The sequence below is a fragment of the Labrus bergylta genome, chromosome 8, assembly GCF_963930695.1.
Source record: "Labrus bergylta chromosome 8, fLabBer1.1, whole genome shotgun sequence".
NCBI classification, from domain to species: domain Eukaryota; kingdom Metazoa; phylum Chordata; class Actinopteri; order Labriformes; family Labridae; genus Labrus; species Labrus bergylta.
In genome coordinates this window covers 13525020-13544948 of record NC_089202.1, presented here as the reverse complement: position 1 = coordinate 13544948, position 19929 = coordinate 13525020, and the positions used below count along the sequence as shown (strand labels likewise).

The 19929-nt window shown below is 40.5% G+C and overlaps 2 protein-coding genes across 2 annotated transcripts; both read right to left on the bottom strand.

The window, feature by feature from the left end:
- Positions 1-2122: 2122 nt before the first annotated feature.
- Positions 2123-14145, bottom strand: LOC109993688 (protein shisa-7). Its single transcript, XM_020646732.3, has 6 exons — positions 13569-14145; positions 9083-11496; positions 8197-8351; positions 7707-7772; positions 7274-7459; positions 2123-7101 (listed from the first exon to the last, which is right to left on the bottom strand). The coding sequence occupies exons 2-6, from the start codon at positions 9847-9849 to the stop codon at positions 6176-6178; spliced, it is 2100 nt and encodes a 699-aa protein (XP_020502388.1). The 5' UTR covers positions 9850-11496; positions 13569-14145; the 3' UTR covers positions 2123-6175.
- A 1398-nt stretch (positions 14146-15543) lies between these two features.
- On the bottom strand, positions 15544-19824 carry ube2s (ubiquitin-conjugating enzyme E2S). Its single transcript, XM_020646763.3, has 4 exons — positions 19646-19824; positions 18424-18571; positions 17210-17400; positions 15544-17097 (listed from the first exon to the last, which is right to left on the bottom strand). The coding sequence occupies exons 1-4, from the start codon at positions 19646-19648 to the stop codon at positions 16729-16731; spliced, it is 711 nt and encodes a 236-aa protein (XP_020502419.1). The 5' UTR covers positions 19649-19824; the 3' UTR covers positions 15544-16728.
- Positions 19825-19929: the final 105 nt, after the last annotated feature.

Sequence of the window (19929 nt, the reverse complement as noted above, 5' to 3'; positions counted from 1 at the left end):
CAGACATATATAACCCGACCGTCACAAGAACCATGATAAAAACCCAGGAAACACAAGAACCCAACAGCACGAGCTGAGACCAAGAGGACCAAAGATTTAAAAAGATGTAAGAAACTAAAAGAGCTGAAAATAAGAAAATATGTAAGGTCAATGATTACATTAGGCTATATTGATGTGGCATTAGTTAATTGTAACAAATAGTACAGGAAAAAGTACATTTTATTCTGAGCCAATAGGCCTAAATATAACATAAGGTTTAAATGATATAAGGTTTATCAAGGACAAGCATCAATAAGATTTGCAGGTCATTATACCAAGAGTGTGTGATTTCATTTGTGGCCCTTAGTCACAAAACAAAAAACCAATGTAGAACAACTTATAATACTTGAAATGCCATTATGATCACAAGTCACATTTCTCATATTGAGATGGAGAATAAGAGGTGTTTATTTCTAATCTGCCCCATTCTTCTGTACCAACAATAATTGACTAATAATTGCCACTAATGTTTAAAAGTGATCTACCAAAACAAACTGTTTCAATAACCACATCCATGCAGTGATTAAAAGATATTGATGTGAGTTATGACCTGTGTTTTTCTGAAGCTGTAAGAACAGTCACAGTGAACTCAGAAACTAAACCTTTGGCAAACTCGTCATTTTATCATGACACACGTCTTGGATCTGATTCAGTCACTTTAATCACAGAGATGTGAATCATTTCCTCTCTGATTTGTAAAGATGGTAATCATGATTGGGTATCTTTTACTCATCATACGAGGAAACAGAAAGCATTAATCACACACATACATCTGCATTTTAATTTTTCTTTTCCAGCAAATCTTGTAGTCGTTCTCAGCTACATTCAGTGCCAAGAACTGAGCAAATCTTGTGGAAAAAGGGGTTTCACTTTACTAAGCAGAGATATGAGGCATTAATATGCATGGTGACTGGTGCTGGACAGTTCAGGCACCTTATCCATCCATAATACTTTTTAAAAAATGGATATTATTAAAGATATTATTTCTTTACTCTCGCATTGAAATATATACGTGCAGGCTTTCTCTGTGAGCCGAGGACCTACTGAACCTCCTGGTGGTGAAATGTGTAAATTACAATGATTGTAGAGCATCAGAGGCCATCAATGCTGAAATCAAATGTAATATTTTCTATGCCTTTTGTGTACCTCCTACAAAATAATGTCTCTATGAGTACAATACAGCAGTCTGCGCTTTCATTCAAGCCTTCCTACATCTCAGTGCAATAAATGTATTCACAGGAGGTTTTAAATATGAGCTGCTCTTACCTCAGTGGAAGGACGCAGCAGGAACAAAATGATATAACTCTGCACTTAGATGGCCTAGAGATGTGAATTATATGAAGACAGTCTCACCTTTTCGTTTAATTTAGAGTACAGTCGTCCACTCCCACTGGCACTGTCTTACTGCGGCTTATACAATACATCACATCCTGGTAATGTGTGATTTTATCATGGACCCAATTTGTGTGCTTACTAACCTACTGAAGACTGAAAGGCTTTTTGTTAATATGGAGCTGTTGTTGCTATTTTGACCCCTTATAAAACACTAATCGGTTTTGTGATTATTTTTAGATACAATTTCATAACATACTGCCTTTCACCAAAGCCACGGGTCTCAAAACTGTGACTGCTTGCACAAACATGTTTTTCTGTGTCTGTTATGAGATGCATGTCAGAACAGTCCCGGGCTCTGTCTTTGCTTTTAGTGATTGACACAACTTGGCATATAGTCCCCATGCCTTAGGCCATGCCCTAATATTTACAATCTATGGCCATGTCTCAAATGAAGACTTATTTCTGTAATTCAAATCTGTGACAACATATAGAAAAAGTTCAACCCTGTAGATCAATGTCTAACAAAATAAATGTAATCAATCTGCCGTACACATTTCAAGGTAGGCATACTCTGACTTTATTTATGAATTAACATGTTTTGCTTCTTGACTCCACCACGATTCAAATAGAAATATTGTACTTTTCACTTACCAAAAGACGAATATGTTTGTCTATAGATTCAATTAACTGATATAGTTAGGTAGATTCGTAGATTAGGATTCAACATAAAATACACATGAGTTTACAAAATATGATGCACTTTTTAATTTACCTGCCAAACAAATGATTTAAAAACGTTAGAATTACTTTCACCACAACAAGCTTTAAAAGAAAATACTTATGACAAATGAGAGCAACTGTAATAATGTTATCATATGATATAGAATATACAATAAAACTCACAGGGATATATATGTCCAATACATACTGTACATTTTAGTAATACTACTACCCTATGAATTAATGTTAGTTCTTTCCACCAAGACTTTGACTCATCACCGCTTTAGCTAATATCAGCTAATCTCCTGCTACAACACAGATGTGCGTCACTGGTTTTTGTTAAAAATACTTTTAACAAGTAAGTTTCACTAGATTACTTTGCAAATGATCTTACTCCTTCTTTTGATCATTTCCCATTTCAATCATAAATCTTTGGTAGATAGGTCTGAGCAGACCAGAAAATGAGGGGTGTTTGCTTCTATGCAGTCATTCCAAATGTAGAGGAACATTTTTTTTCTCCCAAATATATGAATTAATGGTAATTTCCAACATGACTGCGAAGTATTTAGCACTGATTACATTTTCAGAACATTTTTAAAGGTAAGGTGCAAGTTGTTCTCCTTTTTTAAAGTGCCTAAATTCCTCCATTAGGCATCTTAATATATAATTAAGTGAATAATAAATGTATATATTAGAAAGACTATCAGAAACAGAGTTTGTGTTTGATAATACTGATAGGTATGTACCAGAGGAGTGGGCATGATTGTTGAGGTTTTAGGTGTCTCAGGTAAAGGAAATAGAGGGGAATTGAATATATAACAGAGAAAGTCAAAACCAGGAATGCAAGAAACATTAAACTGTAAAATTAATGACCAAACATTTTTTCCACCAACTTTATTATACAAATTCCTCGTGTAAGTAACTGTAGTATTCAAGGGGATCAATGCATTGAACAATAACAAAGGGGTTGTTTTTAAATTTATAGGCATGAAAATAAATTTCATTTGTGGACGTGGTCCCTGTCCGTACAACATAGTGTTCACATATCTTCACATTTCCGGTGGCCATTAACCATCCTCTCTCTCAAAATGAATTCATAATGGTAAAGACACACACCATATTCATTCATTTCTGTCTGGTTACTAGCTTTTGTAGCTCACTCGCCTGTGTGTTAATTCTCAGCTGTGAAAAGAAATCAACCAGTGTCGCCTCTTAGGGGTCTCTGACAATAGAAAGTCAACAAAATGTTATGAGTTTGGCACTGTACAATTCATTAAATACTAACACATCATTTGTTGAATCCTCAAGTTAATGTCACTTATAATTTTTCTGATTGTACTAGCTATACAAAATACAATACTTGCACAAATTAGATTAACCATTTATGAAATTGTGATCATGAGGTTCAATGGATATGGCTTGTGAGATTTTACAGACTTTGCTACAGACCATTTGTGGCTCTATTAAAAAAAATCTAATACTACTCTACGTCACCTGTCCTATTTCCCTGATAGAGACACTGCGCTCAGGTTTCAGTTACAGTGTCTCTCCAACATTCATCCCATCGGGTCAGGCAACAAACAACACAATGTCTCCAGTGTGGTGACTTTAATAGCTTCCAGCCTGTCCCAATCGTATCTATCCCTTCGCCAAAACACTGTCATCTACACATCTACGTTTAGAAGGCTGCAGAATCTTTCAATAGATGGTTTTCTACCCAAATGGAAACTTAAGTAATCACTTGAGATCAAGAAAGTATAAGGCCGATGTCTAGGCACAGTACGTACAGCTGGAAAATCGGCCATATCTAAGTGTGGATGACCTTAAAAATCCAGGCAGACTGTAAATGCCTCTCAGTGAAATGGAGCTGGCATGCATCAAGATTCAGAATGTTTTTAAAAACTTGAATTTACAACCTAATGTATGAAAAAAAACAACCAGTCATGAGAATGCTAGTTATCTAAAAACAATAAACACTTAAACCCCACCAAGTAAAAGAACATCACATCATAAGATAATTGTCAATAATAACCATAACAGTTATAATAATTATTAATAATAACACTCCATCATATTCAGAACAACTACATTTAGCACTGTGTATAGGAAGATTGTCCGAATGAAATTTGTTTGCCAGTTTTTTCATCTCTGTAGTCTTTCACATGACTGAACAACAACAAAAAAAAAACAGCCGTAACAAGTTCCTTCTTTGATTTCCATCTGTTGATTTGAAAAAAAAAAATCCTTTCTCAGTACAATACCTCCCATTGATCGGTCACACGTTCAGCCATTCTCGTACCGAATGTAAACCTTGAGGATGTGATACAAAGTAAGTTTGTATCTGGTGCAAATATCAGGGGAAAGATTTGTGCAAAGTTTTGTCTCTGTGATTCTCTTTGAACTGTGCTTAAATTGCTCTTTGTTTTTTTGTACACATTAATACTTAATACATCATGACAATATCAACACTAAATCAAGAGAAAGAGATAGCATTATATAGGGACCAAATATATCACATACTACAGTATAGGATAGGATAGCCCTTAGTATTGATACGCAATGTTATTGATGAAGATTTTTTTTCTCTTTTCTGTTTTTTTTCCCCCTCATACTGGCTGAAGTGCGATATGATACAGCAAGATCTTCGTCTTGAGGATGGGCAGGGCTTCCCAACCATCCGAGTCTCTACGGCGTTTTGAGCCACACAGGAGAAGGCCTCAGGTCTCCTGACTCAGAGGTGTTTTTTTGGCTTTCTCTGAAGCCGAATCCTTTGACTGTACAAAATATCACTGACTTGTATAATTTGTCACCTGGAGAGAATAATAAAATGGTGATTGTCAGACCAGCTTCCTCTGTGGTATTTTCTTTGTATCTTCATAAATGGCTTTTGAAGGACAGTTGTGTAAGTGCAACCTCTGCGTCACGGTCTTTTCATTTGTGCTCTGTAGAAAACCTTTTGCTCTGTGTACACAACCTACATAAAGAAAGTTGCCCTTTTATTAGTAAACTGAACACATGGGTCTGTTCTGTTAGCTCTTGACTCGTTTAGGTTAATGTCAAGATTGTTTTGAAACAGATGGCTGTATACTTTTTGGTAGCCCATTGTTGTTACGGTTAGGTCCCAATCTAAAGGTGGAAAAATTAGGGGGGAAAATAACCCATATTATAATCTACCAACAGTTAACACTTCTATAGTGTAGCAGTGATCAGAGTGTGAGTCCCTGTGGGGATTTGATCTAAGGTCACATGGAAAACTAGGCAACCCAGGCGTCAGAGTGGTAATGTGGGTACGTCCCCAAGTTTAAATCGGGCGCGGAGACCTGCCAATGGTGTCAGGCTGCTGAGTCCCGGTTAGAAAACAGCCCCCACCCATTCAGTCATTTACACAGGAAGCAACAACAACAACAAAAAAACAAAAAAAAACAGGTTTGCCTCCCTGTGTCAGGATGAGGTCGGTTCAGTAAATGTCAGATCTCCAAAAACCGCCATCAGGCACACGGTTCATGCAGACTCATCTGGTCCATCAGGCCCTTCAACTATGAGAGTCAGTTTAAGAAATCAGGTTGAAAGTCCAGCAGGTAGTCGGCTAAGTTCTCTATTAAATTCTGTGATAAATAATCCCCATGGTCCTCCTCTTTTTAAACTTTTTTTTAGTATATACATCTACATATCTTCTTAATCCCTATCTAATATGGCTCCTGAGTACTTTTTAGGAAAAACATATAAAAAACAAAATCATGAGCGACACTTCAGTTGGTTTTGTCTCACCCCCCAGTCAGTCTTTCTGCAAGTAATGGCACTGCTGTTTATGGCAATATGGCAAATTTTCTTACAAAATATGGCTGATGCAGGCTATCACATAAATGATACAGATATGCCCCACCTATATTTTTAATAAAGTATCATATTTAAGCTATTTAATAACAAGATAACACTAATCTGAATAGCCTAAGCACATTGTGTTGTAACCATACTTAATACTTGTAGTTTAATTTTCAGTTGTCAATCTAATGTCTAAATGCAGAAGGGTGATCTATTCCCATATCTTTGATGAGAGTTAATTCTATTTTAGGCACTAACCTCACACCGTCACCTCATTTTTACTCCCCGTCCTGATCCCCTGACTCCCCCCTCCACTTCCCCCTGACCCCCCGCCTCCCCCTCCTGGTATGAAATGTAGCTGCTCGATGGTGTTCTGCCTCTTCGCTGCGAAGGCCATCCTCCTCGCGCTGTGGCCCCCTAGTGTTCCTGTTCCCATGACTACACCCGCCCCGGGCGCCTCCCCTGCCCAGCCCATGCCCCCGCTCATGTGCCCCGTCATGGCCGTGCTCCTCTCCTGCTCCCGCCCGGATGTGGGATGAGAGTTCATCTTGATCATGTGGTGTCGGTCCAGGGAGGGTGTGGCGCACACATTCTGCTGGGACTGGGCCTTCTGCTGGCGAGGAAGTGTGGGGACAATCCCTCCTGGTGTGTGGGCGTAAGGATCCACGACCCCCATACCGCCACCTCCCATCCTCTCCTCCAAATGGTCTGGGGACATGAGCAGCCGCTCCTGCCTCTCTTCTCTCCTGTCCTGGGGCTTCCTTGTGAGAGTCTGCGTGTTGGAGTTCTTATTGGAGGCAGCCATGGCTTTGTAGTACTGGTGCTGCTGGTTCTTGGATAATCTGGACAGGGTCCCTGTGTTGCCTGGAACATCACTCATGTTGAGCAGCTGGTCGCTGGACTTGACTTTCCTCGGGGGTTTGGACAGAGTGTCGTAGTTGGGGTTGTACTGCGGCTCTGGGGGATCCAAAGGGTAAGGATTGGGGGTAGGTGAGGCAGGCATGCCAGAAGGTGGTGGCGGGATCCAGGGACGGGCTGCATGCCTTGGAAGGGTTCCTCTCCCACTGAGTGTATAGTCTCCTCCCCAGTGGAGATGGTGCTGGGAGGACTGGAGGGCCGGCTGGGCTGTGTGAGGCCTGCGCTTGGTGGTGCAGTAACCGGAAGAGTACTCATCGAGACCTTTCTCTGGAAACCAAAGAAAAACATTTCTGAATTGTTATCACCACCGTAAACAGCATTAGCACATAATGACACATCCTGCACTTTGCCGCAGTGTCAAGAGTGTCACCGTTGTGTCAGTGCTCATGGACCAGCTGCAGAGACAGACATTTCTTAAACATGTACAGTAGGTACATACCGAGGCGTTTAAGTGAGGAGTATCTGTTGAGCTCTGGCTTGGTGGCACTCTCATAGGAAGGCGGCAGCTGAGCCAGGTTGTGCAGGGAGTGGTGGAAGGCAGGCTGGGATTTGGTGTTGTTGTGTTTACTGGAGAGCAGGGTGCCTCCAGCCGCCAGCTGAGCATTGTTCATTCGAGGTGTGCGCTCTGCAGAGACCACAGGGAGAAAAAGCACCATTTGTTAAATGAGATTTGCTCCTCTGGATATAGCACCCTGCACGTAGCAGTATGTGAATGTTCCAGCATCCACTAGAACACAACATTTCAATCTTATGAAATCATTATTACTGTTGCGATGAATAAGTCTACTTTACCAAATTGAATACGGTAAATGAAGAATTGTGGCATTTACATATTATTTACATAGGAGCTCAGCTGTCACCAGCTGCCTTACCGATGGTGGCGGTGTGTTTCGGGCTGGAGCCGGATGAGTGGATGAAATTGTGTTGCAAATTGCCCACTGTAAGTCAAAAGAATAATTGTTCTTTAGCATACAAAGATTGTCTGCTCCAATTCAACTTCACTTACTTTTACATGCACAGAGCTTCTTATATTTTAAATGCACTTATCTCAAAATCCATGTTCACTTTTTGTGTCTTTAATTAGAGTCCTTATTCTATAATAAAAAAAGTAGTTGCTATATATTTCAGTAATCACAGCATGTTCATTGAAAAAAATGATAAAAAACAATCTAATTTATGTTGTACATTTTTTTTTCCTATAATGCCACATGGTTACAGCCTTGGGACTGGGAAAAAATAATTCTTCATGCAGACGTGACAAATACGATGTGTCTGAGCATACAGAGGATGCAGTTACAAAAGCTCTGATTGTGCCTCCGAGTCTTCTATTCACTGATGCAATAAAAAGCCTGAGACGCTCACATCTGTTGTCCTTGCTGGGTAGGCCTGGGGCGTAAAGATTTTTTGGAGCTCTCCCCAGTGTGCCCTGTCCGTCGCCTACAGTCAGAGCCACGCTGTTGTTTCGCTCGTCCTGCTGGACCGGGCTTGACTGGTGCCGCAACATGTCCACCAGGGCTCTGATTATATCACAAGCAAAATGGAAAAAAATTGATAAAGAATTAGCTTCAACTATCGGCTGTTCACTGACTATCACGTAGAATTCAGAGTGATAAAACGTGTCTAGCACCTTGAAGTCCTTCTGCTGAGCAATCTTTGTTCTAGGACAAGCAATTTTGTGGTTATAATTTTTGCAAATGTATCATTATAAAAATTGGATTGGTTCATATTAGAAAGTGAACAGAAAAACCATATTTATGGCACTCTTAGGTTTGAGTGCAATTTATTTAACATCTTGTTTTTTCTCAAAAAAGTTGCTGTGTTTGAATTGGATTAGAAGGAATCTTAAAACAACAAAGAGACATTCATCATTAACGTCATTCTTTGTGCACCATCATCACTAATATCTGTCCAGATGTCTTTTCAAATACTGTAGCCCATGATAGAAAATATCGAAACAGAATCTAATAAAACAGAATCTTTAATACAGAGGTTTCCAGCCACATATTAGTTTAAATCCCAGAGGAATCAACACAGCCATGAATTCCACGGAAGCCACTTGACAAAGATCAAATATGTTTCAGAGGATGACTAATGACAATATTCTGTGGCCAGAATGATGAATCTGGGCCATTCATGGAAGCCTGAAACCCTAATCCCATTACAGTTTTCATACATGCGATAAAGCAACAAATACTGGAGTGAAGTTATGAATGCAGCAGTGAAAGGGGAGAAAAGAAAAAAGTCTCACCTAGGCATGTTGAGGTCCCTCTGATTGGCTTCCTGCTGCACCTTATTGAAGGCCACCTTGATGCCCACAGCCACGGCCACCATAAACACCACCACACCACCAATGACAAATCCTGTGTTGTGGCTCTGCTGCTTCAAAGGATCAAAGTCCGGGTCAGGACCTTGTTCCTCTGAGATGATCATGGAGTCTGTCTGCGGCTTGGCCCAGTCTGGAGAGTCGTAGTTCTTGCAGTTGTCCTGGTCCAGCTGCCGGCTCCGATCTGGACAGCAGAAGCGGTAGTGGCAGGTCCCACAGCAGAAGACGAAGGTGTCCTTGGAGCAGTTGAAAGCGCTGTCAAAGTGTCCCATGACATCATAATAACCCCGACACACATCAATCCATAGATCCATCATGCGAGGTCGAATGGGTGCCACCTGGGCTGCTCCTAAAGGAGGTGCGAGAGCCTCCGCTGACGTCACATTCTTGGGGAACATGACCTGGGGAAGGGGTCTGGGAGGCGTCTCCAGAACGCCCCCTGAGGTTTCTGGAAGTTTCTCAGGAGCTTTCTTCCTGCCTTGCAGAGCAGCGGGCCTGATGTTGGCCTGCATTGCCAGGAGCAGCAGAGAGGGGCTGGGGTCGGTCTGAGGCTGCTCGGTGAACAGCCTACCTGAGTGGTCTACTTGCTGAAGAGGAGGGGGGGGCGAAGAGGTGTCCACAGCAGCGGTGAGGAGGGAGAGGAGGGAGAGCAGGGAGACGGCGAAGACTCGGAGATTGGTGGTGGGCGTCATTTTTACATGACTAAGAGACCGAATTTCTGTTGTTCAGTCAATGCAGTTACAATAATGTATCCGCTTTGCAATTCAACCCACTAGAACAGCATGTGAAATATTCATGTAGCATGTACGACCTGCTAGAATCTGATGATGTATAGTTTCATTCAGTTATGTTTGATGATTAAATCTGAAGCTTGATTTTCTTTTTTTTCAGAAACTGTGTACTTATACAGTGTAATATTAGAAAAAGACTGCCAACAGTGGGAAAAAAAAAGGACCAACACTGTCAGAATCTCTTGGTAGGTTTTCAATAATTGCTGATAATGGTGTTAAAATTATTTTAATTTACTGCTAGAGAGGAACTCTGAATGCATAATGACTTCATCTTCTGCCCTCAAAAAACACCTCTCAAGTCTAGAACACTGTGCATCTCTGCGAAAAGGACAAATTAAAAACAACAATCTTCATGCTTTTAGTCCTTAATGCCTAATCCTCCATGTCCACCTGCACAAAAAAAACAAATATCTGACTTGGTGCTGGATGAAAATATGTTTTTTGCAACCACAAAGGCCAGTGAAAGTTAAACACATAGAGTGTTATTCATTAAGATATGGCAGTCCAAGACATTCCTGTGCTGGACATGGCACTTCAGCAATAGTATATGGCCTGTGTTGTATTACGTGTAAACAGTTTGATCTGGTTTGTTTATTCCTGGACAATGTGTTTAGTTTGGCACTTCGTACATTCGGAATTGGCACTTGTTTAAGCTGAAAGCAATTCTTTCTTGGAAAATTGTATGAAATCTATCATTCTTTTTATATATTTTGTGTTTTTTGGCATTGTTAACAATCAAATACAATAAAGACACAGCGTCGCTAAAGAAAGCTGTCTATTATTGATGCCAAATTTCGATGAAGATCCATGTAACCTTTTGTAGGCACTCGTCACATCTAAAGAAACACCACATATTTTACCTCTATGTTTTCTAAAGTGGGATTATTATGCATCAGTACTCGGCTGGCACAGACAGTTTGTGCGATCGGGCTGGGGGTGATAATGAGGGAGGCTCGGCTTATGTGCAAGAAGACTGTAACAGATGAAAATCGAGAGTAAGCATAAACCAGCCTGTAAAACTCATTGAAATGTTATAGATTTGAAATGCTCTGTATTCAGCTTTCGGGCACAGAAAGTTGCCCCTGTCATTCAACTGTAGCTCTAATTAGACATGAACTGAATGGCTTCTCCCTGTGACATGTCTCTCTAAGTAAGACAATTCCTGATTGGTCTCGGAGGTTGAAAGAATATCACTGTTGTTGAGAAATATGTAAATGCGTGAAGTTATTGTGTTGGAGGTGTTGGCAATAATAGACAGAAGCAGATCTGTCTCCCAGAGAAATTATAATTACATGTAATTATCAAAACGTCCCTATCTGTGGCAGAGAATGTAGGCACAGACGGGGGGAGACAGAATGCTGAAATCACCGAGGGCTCCGCTTGTTTCAGTTACATGCTCCTCTGACCTTCTGAGGAGGGTTCAGCAGAGGAAAAATGAGCGAGACAAAGGACTGAAGAATTTCTCCTTTGGTCGGATATAAATGTTCTGCTTGATTTCCAGAATTGTCCTCAGGGTTTGCACGTCGATAATCAAACCTGGAAGGTCCACTGCAACACAAGTGAGAAACATGATTAGAAAGCAGCTCTGCAACCTCTGTGTGTGCACATTCAGAGCACACATATGCTGCCATTATTTATTAATTGCATTATGTGAGCAGATGTGTGTACTCTGTGAGGTGGATTAGTGTGTTAGTGTGCCTGTTTGGTTGCAGGAGGAACACGAGAATGGGAGCAGGCAGAGTGATACATGCAGGGACGGGATTTAAATGAGCAAAAAGAGATTGTGGCGAGCGGGGAAGAGCCAGAGGTATAGATGTGCAAGAGACGACCGTGAGTGGGAGGGCGGCGTGTGTGGGTGGCACAGAATCAAGTACATTTCTCCCAGCACTTACCAATACAACATCACACAAACAGCACCACTAAACAGAGCTGCAAATACAGTCAATGCCACACACAAGAAGAGCGCTAATAACAACTATTAATCAGATGCAGTTGGATCAGTTAAACGGGTACTATCTGAACTGCAACAAAAAAAAAAAATCTTTGCGTGTGTACATTTTTGCATGTGAGAGACTATAGTAGGCATTCTTTAATCCTTGTAGTCTTCTCCTTGCTCCCCTCCTTCTCCTCTTTTCTCCCTCATTCTGCCTTTCTCTCTCTTTCTCAGATTCTGTGCGTGGGTTGAGGCAGCTAACTCTCTCAGAATAGCACTGCAGCTCTGTCTGTGTGTGAGTGAAAGAGGCAGTGAAAGAGAAGGGAAGCAGAATCCAATCTACACCCATTAGACCAACCAGATTTCAAAGTCACATCTGCTGCATGTCTCTTGGTTGGAAAGATGACACTGACGATGTGTGCTTCCTTTCAACTTTCACTGCCAAATTTCGGCTCAGAGACCGCTAGAGATGTTCTGGCCGAAAATGTGAAAACTCCCCAGATAAATGTGCAATTACAGCTTTTCAACAATGAGTAATATTTAATATATAAATATTTAAAAGTAGAAATTCATGTGCTTTTATCAGTGTGAAGCCATACGCTTTAAGTCTTATCACATCTTTCAAAGTGTCTCAATATACAAAAGAAGCGCATGTTTTCCCGTGGGGCTCTCTATTCTGTGCTGTTGAGGCAATGCAGTAGAACGAGGGGGAGAGAGAGAGAGAGAGAGAGAGAGAGAGAGAGAGAGAGAGAGAAAGAGAGAGAGAGAGAGAGAGAGAGAGAGAGAAGCTGGGAACCAAAGGGTGAAGGGCACACATTCAGAGCTGTGAAGATGCGTCCCTGAGTTACGTGGCCACTGGAGGGAGAACAAACCGTTTCAACAGACTCAAGCGTTTGTATAAAAGCAAATGAAGCAAACGGCGCCCTCACTTTTTATTATTGCAGGAAGCCGAGCAGCTGTGCATACGGTCTTGAGCGTGCAACAATTTCAACAGGTGTTTGTTGGAAATTAAACAAAATGGCTTCATATTTCTATAGAAATGCTGCTGCAAAACACGCATTGTGATAGGAATCAATAAGGGCAACCCGTAAAAGAAAAGTCGATGAAAAGAAATGTAATTAAAAAAAAAAAAAAGAATGCTTTGCTTTCCTTCTATCTTTAAAATAAATGCTGCGCAATGACATCGCATCATAAATTAGACAAAGTCTCTTCTGGCTCCGACATTCATTAGGTTAATAAGTTGCAATGAACAAGCATGCAGTTTATGGACATGACTTGCATGTAACAGTGGGCTAGAAGTGCGTGGGTGTATCCGTACCGGTGTGTGTGTGTGTGTGTGTGTTTGTGTGTGTCCAGTCCGGCTGGCTGTGTCTTTTCGTGTGTCTTAAAATCATTCTTTTTTTCATAATGTCTTCATTAATCTGAAGTAGTCGATTCAACTGTATAAGTGATGAAAAACATGTCAGCGGCGCACAATGCCCGTGTGGAGAGGTTTTTTTTTCTGTGGCGCAGCTTTCATCCAAATGTTTTGTTTGAGAGCCTCCGGCACAACTGATGCGTCCAAACAGATGCCAAACTCGTTTATCACACAGACACACACACGCAATGAAGCCATGGAACAGTTCTTTGTCCGTAATTAAATGCCTGATGTTGCGTGAATAAAAAGGTGCATAATGTCGTGTCTTACCTGTGCGTTGCTCTGGGGTTTGATGCTGGAGAGGAGCGCTGGGAGAGCCTGCGCACTGGATCTCTCTCAGATGGAAGCCTGTTATTGTAGCACAGGATGATCAGGACAGCGTGAACTGTTGCCGGATCTGCCACCTGTTTTGAATGATTTTTTTTTTCTCCCCACCTCAACACGCTGCAGTTCTCACTCGCTCTTCTTGGTTTGTCTCCACCCGGCGTCTTTTAATCCTTTATTACGGCAGAAAGAAAACAAAAAAAGACGCGAGCAGCAGACACATATATCAGTGTCCATAACGAGATGTTCTCAGATTTTCTGACAAATGAGACAATTAAACTAAGCACTACACAAATAAAATGTTTTACAGCAGAAGTTGTAGAGGTAGACTACGTTCCTGGAAAAAACGCAGAAATTCAGGGTGCATAAAGTCACCAAAGAAGAAAAGATTTCACTAATTGAACTTTTCCCCATCTAGAATTGAATGAGCTGGCTGCCTTCATGAATTCCAAGCGAGATATAGGTTACACCGCCTAACTGCGACTGGCCTGACGGAGGTCCGCCGGTGGTGGAGCGCTGTGATTGGTCGCTCAGTCTGGTGCTGATGAGACTCTCAGCTCGCGCTGCTGCTCATGATGATGCTGCTGGTCATTAAGCCCATTCAACTGGTGGCGTTCATGTGTATTCCCCTCCAATTCATTTCCCTCTTTAACTGAATGACCCTGGAGACTTACTTTTTACCAGCTCTGGCAAAAAAAATATATCGGTCAGGGATTTAGCTACAATGTTCTGCCATCCTAGTAAAAGGCAAGGATGAAACAAAGCTACAAAAATGTCAGGGGAATGATGTACAAATTACAAGCAGCCGGTAAATTCAGCAACAAAAAAAAAGGAAAAACCTCCAAGATGCAAAATGTGTGTGTATGTTTTTTTTTCTTTGTATGTGTGTGAGGGAGAGAAAAGAGAGACATGGTTGCCACAGCAACTGTGTCATTATGTTGGTGGCAATTATGAAAGCAATGAAAACGGGGAAGGGGAGAGGATTGGCGCAAAAGCTTTAACACTGGAGCATGAACGAAACTGTCAATTAGACCCAAACCTGCACTGCCAATTCAGAGATTTTGGTAGAGCAGCAGGGACATGTAGAAAACCACACACACACACACACACACATACAAAAACATCAGAGTGAAGGAAACAGTGTGAGGTTTGTAAGAGATGGAGTTGGCTTCACACGGTTACTGCCTCCTTACAAGCCTTAGATCAGCAGCACATGAATGAAACCAGATTTGGGTCTTTTAGTAAAATTGTTAACAATTATTGTGATGCTTGATTTGAACTAGCACATAGGGCCAAGAAAAGGACTCATAATTAATACCATTGTATTATCTTCACAGAATCAGAATGAGACTGTTGTTGTTCTACGAAAAACAACAGACAAGCATGATTTCCCCTTTACCCCTGGCCCAGACTGCAACATATCAGATTTATTGCAGATTACTTTAGGTAAACAGCAAAGCTAAAGGATGTGTTGAGCAGGTGGGGAAGCATTTCCAAAATGTGCTTTTGGGACGGTGTAAAGGGTTTGGTGAAGCCCCAGGTGTCTAAGAAAGGCCTGATTATTACCTGCATGGCAGGCTGCTATTTCTACACAGGTGGGTGGGCTGCTGCATGTCTGCAGTAGAGGCCAGTGGAGCCCTTCATTAGACGCTCCACCGGGTGCACTTTCACTCACTGGTTTGCTGGGGTGGATGCAATTACTGATTCCCCCTCATAATAGTTATTCCTTCACTGCAGAACAGGAGAGCACTATAAACAAAATTAAGCGATATTATACGTCACTGAACAGTAAAAGATTCTCAGCGGATATACTGATGCACATACACTCATTATTGCACAACACTTCACTGTATACCCTGATAAACAATTATGCATAGAAATGCCACTCAATCAAGAGCAAATGACTCATTTTTCATTCCACTTCTGGTGTTTCAATGTTTTATTAATTTAAATAATTTAAAATGGACACAAAATATCCAGCCAACAGTCTGCACAGTGACAGGAGTTCCAGGGGCACCTTTTCCATCCAAATTAACACAACGCTTCAGTGTGTTTCCTTGGGAAATGTAGGCCCAGCATGCATTTAGAAAAGAGAGAAAACCTGCCCAGGAAACCCGGCCAGTGCGACAAGTAGGGAGACAAGCTCATTCAAACGTGGAGATTTTCTTACTGATGGCTCTTCAGATACCCCCATGGCCTGTCTGGAATTGGGTATGTGAGAGCACAAAACTGCTTTGTAGGGAATCAGGGATATATGTTATGCTTTCTACAAATAATAGATTTTTTTATAAAGTAGTCTGGCAACCTACCCTGTTCCCTTGAAGCCACTGATCTAGGTCTTCACACAAAACTACAAGACAACCGAGTATGAACATGACAATTATAAACAACTTTTGAATATACTGGACAGTGAAACCATTTTAGAAATATTTAAAAAAAAAAAAAAAATGTTTAAAGGGGTTGAAATTCTGTGAAGAACATAACAGGCCTTTTATAATCCACTAATGACTCTTTCCATACCTTTGCCCTACTGGATTATAATATGAAAAATACAGTTTAAAATCAGTTTAATGTTTGGTGTAATAACATTTCTCTCCTTAATGTGAACATACTGCCGTCTTACATTATAGTTAAACAACTTCTACCATTATTTCCTTTGAGTAACATCCTGGTTTAGGCTCACAAGTGAGTCTGGCTGAGCAGTACACAGTACCATCACAGCAGCATTTACCAAGAATCACTTCAAGAAGAGCTGATGTCAGGCAGAAATAAGAAGCAATGTTTTAACAATAAAATCCAAGTCCTGTATTGTTCATTCACACCTGGCCACAAGAAAAATACAACTGATGGCATGATTTCAGCAGTCTAAGGGTTGTCTTTTTCTATTAAAAGTCTAACAAATATATTTCATTGTGTCTTAGAAATAACTGACACACCTCTAATGCCAACAGGACAAACTTCAGATATGGGTACAAAGTGGAAAGTCTGGATAGGTGGTAGAAATAGTCAGAAAAGGAAACGAAAACATCATCGGCACACTTCAATATTTATATTTACACACTCTCGCACTCACACACACAAACGCACTGAGAATTTTACTGAGGTATTAAAGTCGCCTCAATGCACGCTTCTTATCTGCTTTCTTTTTCCCTGCTACATTACTAGAGTTATTACTACTGTTACTATTGCTGCTGGTTGTACTGGCTCCGTTAGCTCCGTTACCCAGAGCGGCTGGCACAGCTGCTGCACTAGGCCCTGCTCTCTTTGTAGGGTCGCCTGCATGCTTTTTTGGCTGTGGGCCCTCATTAGGGTCCTGAGGCGCCCCAGAGGTCCCACCAGGCCCACCCATGGCGTGGATCTCTGTGAGTAGACGAGCTCGGGACTCATATTCTGCATAGTCCTCTAACAGTAATCGCCCGGCCTCTTCGTTCAGAGCAGACTCAGGATTTGGATGGATGAGAAGACACTTTATCGTCTGAGAGAAATGAGAAATGTGGAAAAAAAAAAAGGAAACAAAATTGTAACACAGCTGAAACAAAGATAGTAACACAGATGAAAGACAACTTCAGATGTGTGGTTGTTCTTACAAGTAAGACATGTCGGAGGCCAAGTTCTGCCTTCCAGTCCCTCTTCAATACGTTGACACAGATCTCTCCCTTGTGGCCCACATTGGGGTGAAAAATCTTGGTCAGGAAATACCCCTTGGGTGGAACCGCAGGGAAGTCCTTCCCGAGGACCAGGCGCATTCGGAAAACGCCACCGGCAAACGGAGTTCCCTCTGTCAAATCATAAAGAATTAATCTTGTGAACAGTATGCTCTGAATGTGCCAAACTTGCAGCAGAAAAAGAAACAGGGTCATAGAGCGACAAAATAAAAACAGAAAATCTTTCACCCAAGTCCAAATAATTAAGTTATATAATATACTGCATTTCCACTAAAATAATACTACAGAAATGCTCAATATGTCCAATGCAATTATCTGACAGAAATACTAGTATTAGGAGTCAGTGAATTAAACTGATGCAAAGAGATTGTACAGCGGAGGACTGTAATGGGGACTGTCTGGTTCTTCAAGGCCTACTCAACAATAACAGGGTCTTTGCCAACAAGCTTCGAGAAACAAGATGACATTGTCAATGTCAGCTGTGTTGTCATCTTACAACCTTCAGAAGAAAAAAAAACTACAAATCCTTACATAAAGGCCTTTATACAATGGCACATACATTTTTGCAGAGCATTGGAAAACAACAATTTCTACATTTCAAAAGTGCTGCATTAATAGACACAATATGAAGAAGTTTACCTCACAAAAAATGAATGATTTTAAAGATGCGAAATAACAAGATGTTCCATGAAGCTGGGAGCAGATCTTGACATTAAACCATTAAAGCCAAATAAGCAGAAATGCCCAGACAACTTTCAAGTCTGACTCATCATTAGCTGGAGAGGTTAATCGGTAAGAGGTGTTATAACCTTGGTGTGATGATAAAAGGTACTTACTGCCAAAGACTTTTCAAAATACATTACTGAATATGTGGTGATATGCAAATTGACATATTGTACGCTGCAAGTATGACACAGATCAAACATTTCTTTGAGAGGTGCAATTAAAAAAATCCCTATAAATAAAAAACTGCAACTTAATAGCCGTCATAATAAGCAGTAAGGAGATCAAAAGAAATACAGATAACTTATTTCTACCTCATGAGGAACTTTACACATTTGTTCCTACAAGTGTTTCAGTCTAACGTCTAATCATGATCAACGTTAGTTTGATATCACACCCACTGAAATCCTTACCAGGTCCTTCAATGGCTGTATGCAGTTCAGTTATGTCTTCGTCACTGGGATAAATCTTGATACCCTCAGGCGGGTCTGCTGCTAATGCTGAAACCTCTTTGTAGACCAGACGAAGAACATGAGGAGGCAAATTCTCCACATTGGAGTTCTGTGGAGAAAGACAGTTTAGCTTTGAATATGTAGCGACACAGTGAGCCACAAACTACATGAGGAAAAATGTGAAAGATTTTTGTTTGACACTGCAACAAATCTAAACAAATTGTTTAGTGATGTCCACTGATGTTCAATAGTACTGACGATTTTTTTAAAGTTACAAAATAGGAGTGTATCCGCTTTAACTAAATAGAATAATAGAATTACTTTATTGATCCCAAACTGGGAAATTGTGGCGTTACAGCTGCAGGTTATAAAACACACAATGAGAGTAAAAAACACAATCTTAGCAAATCTAAATGCAATATAATATAAAATACAAAGTAAATTAATAGTAAAAAATATCAAAACTAAGAATGTGACTATATACAACCAGGATTTAACTTAGCATTACTAGTCTTAAATATGAAAGATTAAATATGGAAGATTAAATGTAAATGTGCAAAAACAGAGTCATAAATGGTATCAGTCGAATTAAAACTCAAAATCAACTGATAGCCTCTATATTTAATCTTACTAAAGGACACACATGACGACACTTTACATGTTTGGTTGCTGTTCAATAATAATAATAGTAATAATAATTTTAGCTCTGACAAAATGGAAAACTGGAACAGCTTATGAGAGCTTCACATGTCTCACATCAATAGAAGTCAAAGAAGTTTCTAACAAAGGCTGTGTAAGAACAATTAATAATTGATAAACACAAATACAAAAAGCCGGATTTAATGTGTTTAATGTCAAACATCAGCCGATACGTAAGTTCACCACTAACATTACGCTCGTCTGTCATTAGCGTTAGCATTACTAGCTTAGCCTCGATCTGATAACTTATACAGAAAGAAAAACTGTTCTAGAGTCTTTAATTCATATTGCAAATCATTACAATTTTGAATTTAATAGTACAATTGGAAAATTAATCTGTAAATTTACAAATTATAGTCTGGGAGTCGAGAAAGGAGCAATTACCGACTTCAAATACTCGACGGCTGGCGACGGCTAAACATCGAAACAAGCTAGCGTTTGCTGCTTTTAGCCATTAGCAATAATATCAAGCCAAACGACTTACCATCTTCAAACAGAGTTCTGCTAGAAAGGAGGATGTCTGCGTGCTTACAGATATGAGGAGAGTTTTCCTTTATGTTCAATTCACTATCTTTAGTGAAAACTTAACCGGGGTTAACGGGACACTATTCTTTTCTTCTTTTCGTTGACACAGGAACAAAAATACGATCCTCTGTTTAACCTACTGCCACCGACCAATGGGCAGCTTAGTAGGGTGACACGTCAGAAAGATTTGGCCAATCGTGATACGGTATTGTCTTGACGTCGTAGTCGGAAACCCAATCAGCC

Bases quoted from the DNA above. Each gene is read 5' to 3' on its own strand.
- LOC109993688 (XM_020646732.3), bottom strand. From the start codon at position 9,849: ATGACGCCCACCACCAATCTCCGAGTCTTCGCCGTCTCCCTGCTCTCC. The intron at 8,352-9,082 runs GTGAGACTTTTT...TGATATAATCAG, and splicing joins AGGGACCTCAACATGCCTAG to AGCCCTGGTGGACATGTTGC. The intron at 7,102-7,273 runs GTATGTACCTAC...TTTGGTTTCCAG, and splicing joins CTCCTCACTTAAACGCCTCG to AGAAAGGTCTCGATGAGTAC.
- ube2s (XM_020646763.3), bottom strand. The intron at 17,401-18,423 runs GTAAGGATTTCA...ATGATTTGACAG, and splicing joins TACAGCCATTGAAGGACCTG to AGGGAACTCCGTTTGCCGGT. The intron at 17,098-17,209 runs GTAAGAACAACC...CATTTCTCTCAG, and splicing joins GCCTCCGACATGTCTTACTT to ACGATAAAGTGTCTTCTCAT.